A 13,041-nucleotide genomic window follows, 5' to 3' on the forward strand; every position below is an offset into this window, starting at 1 on the left:
GAAGGAGGCTTTTTAGCAGATGGTTTATTTTCCAAGGGAAACCATTTCTTTCTCCCACTCTACTGTCCTGTCCTTAGCTGGCTTAAGCCCACTTTTCTATCATTTCTAGAGCTCCTTCTGCTTTCTAACTGCTGCTCCTCTTTCCACTGTGTTAATGTTAACCTGCATCTGCTGACCCAGTCTTGTCCCACTTCAGGATGAGGCCCCTTCAGTAACACAGAATGGATTATCTTCACTTGACTGCTTGATCCTGCTCTCTTCTGCAAGAGATTCCTTTTTTAGACTTTTAGCATCTCCATTGCCCTTGTTGTTGGGCTGGAGGGGGATGCTGCTCTATGGCTAGACTCCCAGGAAGATGCACTGAGCCCTGTGATTATTGTGATTGGCTGAGCTCTACAGACAGTGTGGCCTATGGCACAACGAGTGCCCAGCAGCCGTTCTCGTGGACCTATGGCTGGCAGCTGGCTGACGGCATGTTTTTTCCCATCAACCCCAGGTCTGGATGCTTCGGACCCCATGCTCCTGGAACAGTACGTGGTGGTGGCCAGTTACGAGAAACAAGAGCCTTCAGAAATCAGCCTTCAAGCAGGCGAGGTGGTCGATGTCATTGAGAAGAGCGAGAGTGGTGAGTAATCAAAACAAAAGCACAACACAGACATGTAGAGCAGGAAAAGGCTGCATGCATGTCAGACATAAACAAACTCTTTTCATGATTGAGTCCATAGTTCCTCAAACATGCTGACTGTTTGCTTTTTCCAAGCTCAACCCTTTTACCTCCTTTGTCTACAGCTAGCTGTTATTTAGCCCCATCTGGAGGCTCACTTTGGCCTGCACTCAGCCCTGTTTTTCCCACTGTTGGTTTAGGCCCGGGGCCAGAATGTTGCCTATCGCAAGAGGAATGTCTACCAGACTCGTTTTAATTATTCCACCTTACTATGCCGGACTTACAAATGCCAGCTGCAGAGAGTCCTTAGTCAGCTGTTTAATCTCAGACAAGACCTAGCAAACAGGGCCAAGATCATGTTTTAGGATAAATCTGACTCAATTAGACAGTATTTAATGTTTGATGAGTCAAAACATCTTAATCATTGTTTCAGCAATAATGTATATGATTTAACAAAAATGATGGTGAGAATATCTCTGTTTAAAATGCAATGTTATGAAATCCGGTGAGATAGTTTCATGGATTGTAGGATAGAATGATACCGGAAAAACTATAGTGAATCAAATCACGTGTCTTAGGTCAATATAAAACATGTTGGAAAACACCCAGGTCCAAGCACCTGCTGGAACAACTTTTTGTTTTTTAGGGAATTTGCTATAAGAAGCCCAGGAACGACCGGAGAGGTAAAGGCCCAGTAATAGGGTCTGAGCTTTAATGGTGTGCTGAGACAGTTAAACCGTAATGGGACTCATGTGTTCTTCAGTGGGAGGATGGGGATGGAGGAAATAGTGACCAAGAAGGCAATTGGACTTGGGTTTCATGATGGGTGTGAGTGAAACGGCATGCCACACTGGCCTTAAGGAAGAGGGTCTGTGGAGTAGGATTGCTTTGAAGTGTCACATGTCCCCCCTTCGGGTTCATGTATTTGTTTTCAGTCCTTGCTCCAGTAGGATTTCAACCCAATGGGGAGCCACAGTAAGGCGGATATTCCAACGCCTTGAAGTCCTTTTATCGGGGGGCCTTATATGAGAGCTTTCCTCCATGAAGTCAAACTGCATGGTCCTGTGCTTTTAAGTAGAGGCCCCTTCACTTTTGCATTTCAGTTGGCCTATGTGCAAAGTGATGGTGGTTGATGTGTGTGTTGATGATCCATGCAGAATGTGAAACTCATGCACTTCAATGGTGTCATTGCAGATGTATGATTTCCAGGTGTTTGTGTTATTACCATAGCTTAGTTTTCATGTTATTATTGCTTTGTGTCATCCTCTTCTCTGCCTCTCTCACTCATCTCATTCATTCATCTCTGACTCAGTTGGAATTGTCAGGAGTTTCTAGAAAGCAAAACAGTAGAGTCCAAGCTCCTTTAAACACATCCTAAGGCTATTTGACAGTTTTATTATACACTGACAGACACTTTCACAGAGATCTGAGGTAAATACCCCCCCACCCCACCCCTACATCTTGCTTTGGAGACTGTTTCCAGCAGCACAGTTAGCATTCAATGGAAATCTCAACACCTCCTGCAATGGAAGTCGACTAAATCTGCTCAATTTGGCTGGGGGACATCCCTCCATCTCCCTTTGCCAAAACACACCAAGACCAGGTGTGTGCTAAGAAGATTTCAGAGCCCATTTGATTTAGCATCCATTCCCTTGCAGGATAAGTACAAAACCCGTGGAATAGTTTCTGACGGATTGGTCTGTGAGTTACAGAGTGAATTTGCTGCATTAGAGGCGCTAAAAGGTTTCTATTACATTTGTAATGATTAAAGGATTTAATGGATTTTTATTGAGCTTCCAGCTAGAGTCACATATTTTCCTTTAAAGCTTAAAGTACATTCAAACCAGCATGGGTTCCCCCTGCAGAGTTTTTGAATGCAGTGAGTGGAAAATATCTGTATGCTGTCATACTGCCGGCTAAGTCTGTCTGTTTTTTGCAAGAAGGTGTGAGTTTATGAGAGTATAACACTGACAGATCTACAGTAAAAAGGAAAAACTAAAGCTCTGTATTGTTTTTGCCTTAGTCCCTGCTGTTAAAGCTTCTGTACCATAGACGTTGGCTGTGACTGCAACCCAGGGCAGTTATCGACTTTCCCTTACCTTGGATTAAATAATATATGCCTTCAACAGGGCAGTGAATCTAGGTCAGACCTATAAGAGAGCTCGGCTTTCTCACTTTTCCAGCATGCCTTTCAGAGCCAAGGCAGTATTTTCCATTGCAGTGGCTCAACGATACAGTTTGTGTCTTGGCCCTTGTTTCAGAGAGTACATTTTTTGTATTGATTTCGGTAGAGTTTGATTTAGGTGCAGTCTGCTTGTTGTTTAGTTGTAGTATTCATTTTAGGAATACTCTGAAAACAGGAGCTACTGCAAACACTTATATACATATGGCTTAATATAAAGTAGTCAGTTGTTAAAGGCATAACAATATAGTATTGTCAAACAAATAAAACTTTTTTATTTTTTTCATTATTCCCTCTGCTGCTATTTTATTTGTCTATTTTATGAGAGTTTGCCAGGGGGAAGTGCTGGCTCAGGAGGAGAGAGTAGTGCAGGGAGAAACTCTGGGAGAAAATGGAAAAAGCCATCTCCTGCCAAAGTTAGTGGTTCAGAAAAGGTTGGTTCATTATAACGGCTTAATGGATCCTCCAGTATGCCTCCTCAGTTTACACTATATTGGAGAGATGTTAACCAATGCTAAGCTAGCAGCCTTGTCAGTCAGTTTGAATGCTCAGATGTATTCAGCGGTTTAAACTTTGCCTTTTAATGGAGTAGCATGTAGGAAAGGAAAAATGATTTGCAATCACTTCTGGACATATTGCACTTATTGCAGCTGGTTTCCCTGCACCTCAAGGGCAGTGTTAGCCACATTGCACCCAGTCCTGTGTAGAAATCTCTCTCAGTGGACCCATCAGGGCTTAACTTGTCTCCTTTCCAAGTCTGCATCAGCCTCTATGAATTACAATCTGCAAAATCAACTCCAGGAATGCCAGTCTGTGTTTGGGAGGCCAGTTCACATCCGTCAGTCTCTCCAGTTCCCCAAAGACCCCCTGGTACCACCCATGTACAGAATGTTTTGACTCTATGCTGCTCCACCCAGGTTAATTAAGCAGGGAGGAGTGAGTGGAATGTCATGAAGAGCCGGAAGAGTCACAGTAAACCTATCTATATAAAATAGGCCTTTTTGTCCTCACAAGTACAAATGATTTCAAGTTTGATAAAAGTTTGCCATGGAGGAGGGAACAGCGGTCCCCTGCAGGAGATGTTTGACTTCCTGGCTGAAGTCCCTTAGAGATTGCTTGAGTCAAATCCTGGCAGATTAAGCAGGTCTGGCCCTCAGCGTGGCATGATGGATGGATGTGTAGGATGTCTTATTTCACTTCACTGCGCTCTCCGTCTTCAGGCTGGAAGCAAGATGATCTCAGGGCGTACAGCTCAGCTGGAGCTCGATGCTCAGAAAGGCAGACTCTTTTTGACTTTACTCCAAGAGCGCAGACTTACAGTTACTCTTTGAAGGAGTACGCCTGTAAAATTTTATCTATACAGTTTTACAAGGCACGATGTGTGTCATGGCAAAAGTTCCAAATCCAGATCACTACTACGGAGTTAAGGGAATTAATTTTTTGGGCAATCAGATTATTTAAGTTAGTTGTGTTATTTGTTATAGCCACGCTAGTGCAGAATACTGCTGTGTCTAAGTACAGTCCTACAGTGATGAAAGTTTATAGGTTTTAGTTTGAGCTATAATGCATGGACAAAAATAAATACGGACGACATAACCTTGGTAAATAATAAATGTAGTCTTTCCACAGGGTTCTCAGTTTACATTGTTTATTGTTACTCCTGGGATACAATGCTAGGCCTTTGTATAACAATTTATCAGAATTACAGATGACTTTCATTTGTACCTAGATAAAGGCACAAAAGGTGTGTTGCCATAATATTCAGTGAGTTAATGAGGGAATGGAAATAACTTTTTTCAGCAACAGTAGTTCTTGCAAGTCTGACAGCTGAATGCATTACTGTCCTTTCCAAATGTTCTCTGATACAGGAGGATAAAGGGCAAGGTCAGCTTTGAGCTTCTAGTGCTGTTCGTGCTCAAACCCTCAGTTTATGCAGAATGGTATGTGCAGTTTCAGCAGGAACATGTTTCCTTGTACAACAGAGGAAAAACCCTATAATTCTTGTCAGTGAAGCACCGAAGACATGATACAGAAAACTTTCCAAGTGTTAAACAGTATTTTTTAAGTAAAAGCATTCAGAAGCAGATGGAAGACACATTATCCACTCATAGTGATCCCCATCTACCACATTCTTTGAGCTTACCATAGGAAGAACTAATGACCATCGCTAGGAATGAACTTTATCCTGTATTTTTAGTTATGGAAACTCAAATGGGAGGCTTGTAAATTGCCTTTTTAGCTCTTCAATACTTCTACTACTGCTGCATACAAGCAGAGGAGATGTAGAACAGGAGCAATAACAGTATTTAAGAGTACAAATAGTGGTAATAATAGCGCACAGAAATCCGACTGCAGCCAAAAAGGTGCCTCTGTGTCTCACTCAAGAATTGACCATTGAGTTAAACCAGTATTTTAAAGGGTGGTCTTTCAGAAACTCAAGGACTGCTGTGTCTCCAAATCAGTGGAGCCTGGAGAGCACACAGCTTTAGTTGAGACCATGAGGGGATCCTTTCAGAGGCTGGGAGGGAGAGAAGGTTGTTCCTTAGGTCAACACAAGCTCTTGAAAGTCGAGTTGTGCCGTTTTTTTTACGCCCTTCCCTCTTACCATAGACACCCAGGTAATTGAAACCCAGTGTTTTATGAAAACTGGAAACGTGTGTATATTGGGCTGAATACCTTCCCCCCGTGCTCTGATACTGAATCCACTGTTAATGAATACAGAAGCTGGAAATGAATGGGGTTTTTCTCCTACTCTACTCAACAGTGGTGTCAGATATCTGCAGGACTGCTGAGCCACTGCATTCCTCATCATTTCAGGTCGTGAAAAAAAGCTTACTTGTGCGGCTGAATCTGTGGTTCTCATACTCATGCTAGATGTGTAGAAATCCTTGGTGAGTATTACAGAGTTACTGCAAAAAATGTCTCGGCACCGTTTGAGGTCAATTTGTCTAGATGATACATTTGTCGGGATGAGTAGAGCATTGCGATGTCACATTACGTTTTATATGGTATTTCTTACGTGATTGATTGTATACGAAGATTGCGGTTTTGTTTTATAGGTCGTACAGTCACCTTAGGAAAAACCCGAAATGACATAAATCTAGTTTCTGGTTGCAGCTGAGAATCTGTTGTTGATTACTGTAAAAATGAATCCCTGGTCTTGAAGCTGATAGAGTTTCCAGATGGCAGATACTGTATGAGAGACAGAGAGCTCAGAAATGCTGCTCACTCTCTTTCTATGTCTGTAATCTGGAAAAGAATATAAGTTAAGATAGACAACTGCATCAGTAATATCTCAGTTGCATTTTACCCTCTGGCATTGTCAAATTTCTGCAAAATCTTTATCTGGAATAACAAACATTGATTTTTCTTCATCAGTGCAACAATTACTTTTACAAAAACTTTGCAAATAGTTAAAATGTTCTGGAAATGTGCTTTTTCTGGTAGGGTGTTAAATGTGAGGTCAATCTCACTCATATTTGTCTATTTAATATGCAGCCTCAGCCACGAGTCGATTAGCTTAGCTTGGACGGTAACAAAATACACCTACTAGTCCGTACAACCTCAAATGTAAGTCATCAGATACCAGCATTGACCACAACCATAATATTAAAAACTTTATTGATTTCATCTTAATAATACACAAGGATAATATTTAGTAAATAATCTAGCACCTCTATAATCACACTTTTGTATGGTTGTGGTTACCGACTCTCTTTTGACTGCATAACAGTGTTGTGAAAATCTGTAAACGGTGACAGCCCTAGCCGCCATCAAACTATAAATATGCCAATTTGGGTTCTGTGCGACGAGTTGCCAGGCAATCATTGGAGATTACAGGGAATTACAAGATGTAAAGAAAAATGAACTTCAGAGGTTCTGATGCGGGCTTTCTCCTTGAGAAAGACATTTTTGCTTTAAAACTTGGATCTTTATGTTTCATGCTGGCTAAATAAGGCTGACATCATCATTTTCGTTTTTTTATTACAGAAATGATTGGAATCAAGCACATACTTAAATTGATAGGACCAGCGTTTTTGCAGCACACAGCAGGCTACTGAGGCATAAACTGAGTTACAACATGCCTCAGCTCTACATTAAACATCCACTTTTTCATGATGTCCTTGTAACAGAATACAACAGTGTTTTCAAGACAACCGTTTGACTTCTTCCTTTCCGAGGTTTTGACATTTGATGTTGATGTCTGTGGTCTCGATACTACGATGTGATGGTGTTCCATCTTCACTAGAGAGTTGTGGGTTTAGCTATTGTCTTATTATGCAACCACTGACCCCCTATCTGTCGAGGTTACGAAACTAAACTCTGCTCAATCGTTTAAAAGCTTTTTTACTGAGTAGCTTTAATCGTACTATTGAATAATGTTTAGCAATGTGTATTGCCAGTCAGCATTTGGCTGTGTTTTCTTTCCTTTGCGGTTGAAACTGTGCGGAAGCTTTCCAAGAATTTTACTTTTCCTAATGTGAGTAGCAAGGCAGTGGGAAAAGCAGGTTGGGATGAAGACTATAAAACAGAAAGAAATAGTAAAAAGGCACAGATAAAGACATAGATATAGCTTTCCATTTAACGTATATCTGCTCTCTCTATTCGAAAAACCCACGCACATAATTCCAGACATAAGGTATGCTTCCTTCATCTTTGTTCCTCCCGCATCTGTACAGATAATCCCTGCTATCCGGATTCAACGGAGAAAAAACACGTTCTTCCACTAATCTTATTTCCATTATCTGCCATTTGGTCTTTCATCATCTGAATCACAAACCTCACAGGAGCTTCACTTTTAACCTTTTAACTTTCAGCAAAATTGATGTCTTGGCAACAGGAGACCCAGAAAACAGCTGTTTTTTTTGTTATGACCTCAGTGTTAAGGTCTGTGTCATCATGAAGAATGTACAAACGATAACCCTGGGTTGACATTATCCAATCTTTAAGAATCATGTTCCCCTCCCAGCCTTAATGGAGGAAAATGCCACAAGAATTATCACAATGAAAGGATACAATATGTGACAACCATATGTGAGTTTCACTTTAAATCATAGTTCATATCCACAACGTGGTTTCAGCACATTTTAATTTTGCGCTGCCTGTACAAGGATTTATGGAGCTGGTTATTCGAAGGTGTGTAGTGCAAACACTGTGAATGAATACATGTGATGAAAGATATGGAGCAGGTTTCTCGTTTAGAAGTGTATTTTTTCTCAATTTTACATAATTTCAACCTGCATGATATAAACCTGCAGCTACCAGGAAATTGGCACTTGCGTAATGTGTGTGTGTGTTTTTAAAAGGACTTTTATTGCTTCTTTTGAGGTTCAGTGAACTCAACCTAAGCACCTGCCATATGGAGGATGGTTGAGAAATACAGGCAAGACAGCCCTAGCCATCAATAACATATATTATATTTACTCAGGCTTTTAACGTGACAGTGTGTCTTTGCTGTGAATGTATAAAGTCAGACTCACAGCCAAGTTCTCTCAATTAAACTATGTTTCTACCTCATTCTAAGACCACTGCTTACATTTCTGTAAGTGTCGGTTTGCTGAGGTGAGAATGACATTTCCCCTAAGCAGGTAAGTCAGTGGGAAAAATGTCAATTTGCAAATTTAATGTTTTTCATTTATTGGGCTGACACGTCTTTTTACTTCTGCCAATTTGACCTTTCTTTATAATAGCCAGTTGAATTTAATTAACTATTAATGTAGCAAGTGTTGCCCTTTGCTGTTAACTTAACACCTAAAATGTATTTAAATGTTCTCAGTGACCCTGTGAGATATACTGTAGTTAAAACACTTTTGGTATAAAACTCCTTTTATTAGGATCTCAGTGTCATTTATATTTAACTTCAAGGGCACTCATAGCACTGACTTCCTTTTCCAGGCTGTTTCCATAACTGAAAATAATGCACATATGCACCCCCCTTTTCCGGATCAGCTCCACATTCTAGAAATTCTTCTTCCTTTGCCCATACTACACTCTTCCACCAAGTAGTAGTACTGTTCTCTCTCATGGTGCTGTCAAACAAAACAAACCAAGAACATCGCCTTCTTGGCTTCTTGTTTGAGGAAACACTTATTGAATCTTCTCACAAGATTTTAGCTCCACAATGGGAGGAACTTTATTTAATTTACACACCATTTTCTTTTTTTCTGATGTATTGGCATGAGGGTTTTTTTCAAGCCACAGCTAAGAAGGAGCACATTACATGGCTTGTTGCGTACCTGAGCCATAGCCAGCATGTTGCACGGTGCCAGGCACTAAAAGCATCCTTCCCTCAGGATCCACCCTAACTCTGTGCAAAACACCCCCACTGTGCAACTGATTATTTTGTCGTGTAGCTGAACTATTTAGGTAATTAAATATATCATCCGTCATATGAATCACAAAGATTGCATGCGTGAGTTACACAAAGGTCGGGAAAGATTTTTCTTGGTTATTTCCTCCACTGAGGAAGTAGTTTAGACCGTCAGCAGGATAGCTCTTGCGCCTCTAGATTCCAGATACATTTGGTGGACACATTGAATTATTTTAGTCATCAGAAATGTGTTCAACTACAGTATGAAACTGTGTGAGAAAAAAACATGATGAACCTCTTACCAGCAGGCTGAGACGTTTTTCATTATTGGCAGTATCTCCACTCTTTGGGCTTTGCCATTTCTCAAATTCTCTGACTTAACATAAATAATGTCTCTGCACAAAGCAGATCCAACATAATATATCTTTCCTGTCTACCTCAAACCCCAGTAAAAACATCTTTAATATTTGGCTATAGCAACGTTCTATTGCCATATGTCTAATTATGATGAATGACTGCAAAATGAAGGAATTACATGTTATTAAACTAAATGAAGATGAGACATGATTGTCCAACATAATGATGTACCATTTCTTTGCTTGTTTTATTTTTTTGCATTTCCATGCGGGCATCATATCATTTTACCTCTTGCTTTGCCATATTATGAATTGAGTTATACATATTTTCTGTTCCTGCCCTTAATACTAAATTCTGCTCCACCTTGTTAATTGTGTGCAACTATATTACCTCATAACTCAACATTTCTATAGGAAAAATGTACACTGGATGTTAGGGCCAGCTGTGAAAGTGTAATGGAAGCCCCCTATCCTCTTTATGGGTTATCCAGACAGCTGTCAGCCATATTGTATTCCTGTTACCACAACAAATAGCGTATGTGTGGCATGACACACCAGACAGTTTTTATGCCAGCTTTGTCACTTGGGCTTTCTGTTAAGAAATGAACTGTACTTATAGGTTTATGGTGAAAGTACTGTATATGTTGAAATAATGAGTTTAATGTGCTCTCAATGTGTACACAAGGCCTTTACAGCACACTTTTTCCAACAATAAGGATAACTGTACTCCATTCACATTATTGGGATCAGATTTTTGAAAGTGCACTTTGTATCTGCACCTTTTACAGCCGAGCCATTTGTCATAATGCAGTTGTTGAAGCAATGTTGACATTCCCAGAGGATTAAAATCAAATTAGTTGCAACATTGCATATGGATATTTTGGCCAGAAACAGCACTTCAGATATGTCCTGCCCACTTAAATCATGAGTGATCCTGATGAAACACAGGTTGAACAAGACGTCATCACGAATTGAGCCACATCCAGGCGGTGTTTCCTTTGATGTTCTTGGCTCGGATTATAATTGAAGTGCCCCAGTACAATTTTTCTCATCAAGTTTGTATCCATTTGTAGTTCATCAAAGGGGTTTGAGAAATCTGAGCATATCAGGGGTCAGTAATTAAATACAAAAAAATATATATTTGATGGGAGATATAAGCCAGGCTAGACCTCTGGTAACATCAGCAGATATCATCCATTATGTAGAGATTTTTTGGGAAAGAATCGTTTCATTAAAGCCCAGATTCATGTGTAAAAAAATTCCTCTTATCTGCTATGACATGCATTGTATGGAATGTCTGTTTAACATCCTGCACACTATGAAAGTCTTTACAGAAGTGCACATACATTTGAGCTGCAAAACTCAACTTAAAGGCAAATTAATTTGATGAATTTATGCAGAAACAGCTCATTCCAGTTTCTCAAATATGGAGATTTCCTGTTTTCTTCTTTTGTTTTATATTATATGATATTTAAATGAATATCTGTAGGGGTTTGGACTGACAAAATAAGACATTTAAAGACATCGTCTTTGACTTTAAAAAAATGGCATGGACATTTTCCACCTGGTGATGTTCAGTCTTTGTATGATCTCATAGGTTGGTGGTTTGTCAGCACCGCAGAGGAGCAGGGTTGGGTCCCTGCTACCTATCTTCACTCCCACAGTGGCACACGGGATGACTTGGAGCTGGGCGCCTCCAAAGCCGGGGAAGGTAAGTCACTGTCTCCTTCCTCTGCCCACCCACACAAACACAACCTTACACGCTCTCTTATATTTACCCACACAGACACAACCTCTGCTCTCAGCCTTTAGTCTTTGATTATGTGACAGAATGGAGCAAATTCGCCCCTGCTTCACCACTGCCGGCCTACGCTAACGTCTGACGCCACTGGCGTGAACACCTCTCTCTCTGTCTGCCTGCCACCGTAAGCACGCTATGACAGAGTTTAGATTCAGGTCTGGGTAAACAGCGAGAAGGACTGCCAGGAGAGACCGGACCGCAGCCACTGAAGTGATGTGCTGCACAGTAATGCACTGTAGAGTAAAAAAATGTGATGATACTACCACCATGGTGGGACTTCATGAAAGAGGCATGTGTTTCAATCAGCAGTAAGGGATAAAACATGAAAATATTCTAAGTTATGGTAAATTAAAAACAAATTCCCATGTGAATTGTGTTATTTCATGCTGTTTCTGCATCTCATTGTGAGTTGCAGACATGTTGCAGTACAGTAGAACCCCGTTTCATGAGCTAACTTGAGTCAGAGACGGATCCAAAACTCTGATAAGAAACACGCCTATGTAGAGATCGGTTTGCCAGAATCTAAGGACTAATCTGAGGACGGCATCCAATCGTGCAATCATCCCAATAGGCCTGTCAGAGACTCTTACTAACCCATAGTCTCATTCTTCAAGCATTTTTAATATCAGTGGGGAAAACATTTTAATTGCAGAGGAATTGAGCTCAATTCGCGTCAGATCCTCAGACTTTAAAGGCTTTGACAGGTAAAGAAGCGACTGCAGCTTGTTTAAGATTAATGCAGCATTGTGTTAGAGAAAACCAAATAAACTACAGGCATGGAAATAATTAAGGTGCGAATTGCGCTTCCAAAAAAACATCAAGACTTTCCAGCACTGTGGACAAAAAACTTCCATTGCTTTACAATTGCTGTAATGCGTAACAATGCGACCCAGGGTCCCCTCGGTCTTGTGTATCTTGTGACTCAAGGGTGGAGACTGAGAGGGAATACATGAATCTAAACAGTGGTACTGTTTCACAATCTTTTAAATATGTTTACATTTCTCCCTATTTCGGCTTACAGAGTGCACATCTATCAGAAGATTTCAACATATACGCCTACCACAAATGTAGGACCACACACAGATGCCTACACCAAATACCCCTATCTGCTCTGACAGAGATAGCTGGAGTTTGCTGCCAGGGGTTTTTGGGGAAGACTAATCTGTCAGTGTAATTAGTGATTATGTGTCTCATCAGTCATTGCAAGAAACTCATAAAGCATCTCTGTGTCAGGCCTGTGGTCTTCAGCAGGCTGTGCCATTGCATTGTTGCAGAAAACCCCCCCACATATTCTTGGTTATTTTGAGAAGAGAACAATGTTGAAAGCTCAGGCAGCATGAGATGTACGTTTACACACTGATGGAAAAGAATATATAAATTATCCCACTTGGTTTGTTCAGATTGTACACAGAAATAAATATATTGCCCAAATGAATAGATAGACATTTTGGGAAACATTCTTATTTGCGATAGATAACAAATCATCTGGTACGTAACCTTGAGATGACTTCAAAATGCCCTTGAAATGGTTGATTTGTCACTTTTTTATACCATTTAGACAAATAACAAAAGACACATATTTTTTACATCTTTTGTGCCATTTGATCAAATCCATGCTACATGTTTCCTCCAGCTATGTTAGCATCACTGTAAACATTAAGCTAGAAAGACACACCATTTGAGTACTATGCTCCCTAAAAATACATTTATGGTCAAATTGAGTTACAT

General features: G+C 40.4%; 1 protein-coding gene across 2 annotated transcripts in view; it reads left to right on the forward strand.

Moving 5' to 3' along the window:
- sh3pxd2ab (SH3 and PX domains 2Ab) overlaps positions 1–13,041 on the forward strand; it is a 43,346-nt gene that overhangs the window by 23,392 nt on the left and 6,913 nt on the right. For both annotated transcript variants that reach the window (XM_063874934.1, XM_063874935.1), the window contains exons 7-8: positions 497–625; positions 11,110–11,223. In XM_063874934.1, coding sequence (XP_063731004.1) covers positions 497–625; positions 11,110–11,223 — 243 coding nt within the window. The remainder of the gene's footprint in view (positions 1–496; positions 626–11,109; positions 11,224–13,041) is intronic.

Source organism: Eleginops maclovinus, chromosome 22 (genome assembly GCF_036324505.1).
Source record: "Eleginops maclovinus isolate JMC-PN-2008 ecotype Puerto Natales chromosome 22, JC_Emac_rtc_rv5, whole genome shotgun sequence".
NCBI lineage: Eukaryota > Metazoa > Chordata > Actinopteri > Perciformes > Eleginopidae > Eleginops > Eleginops maclovinus.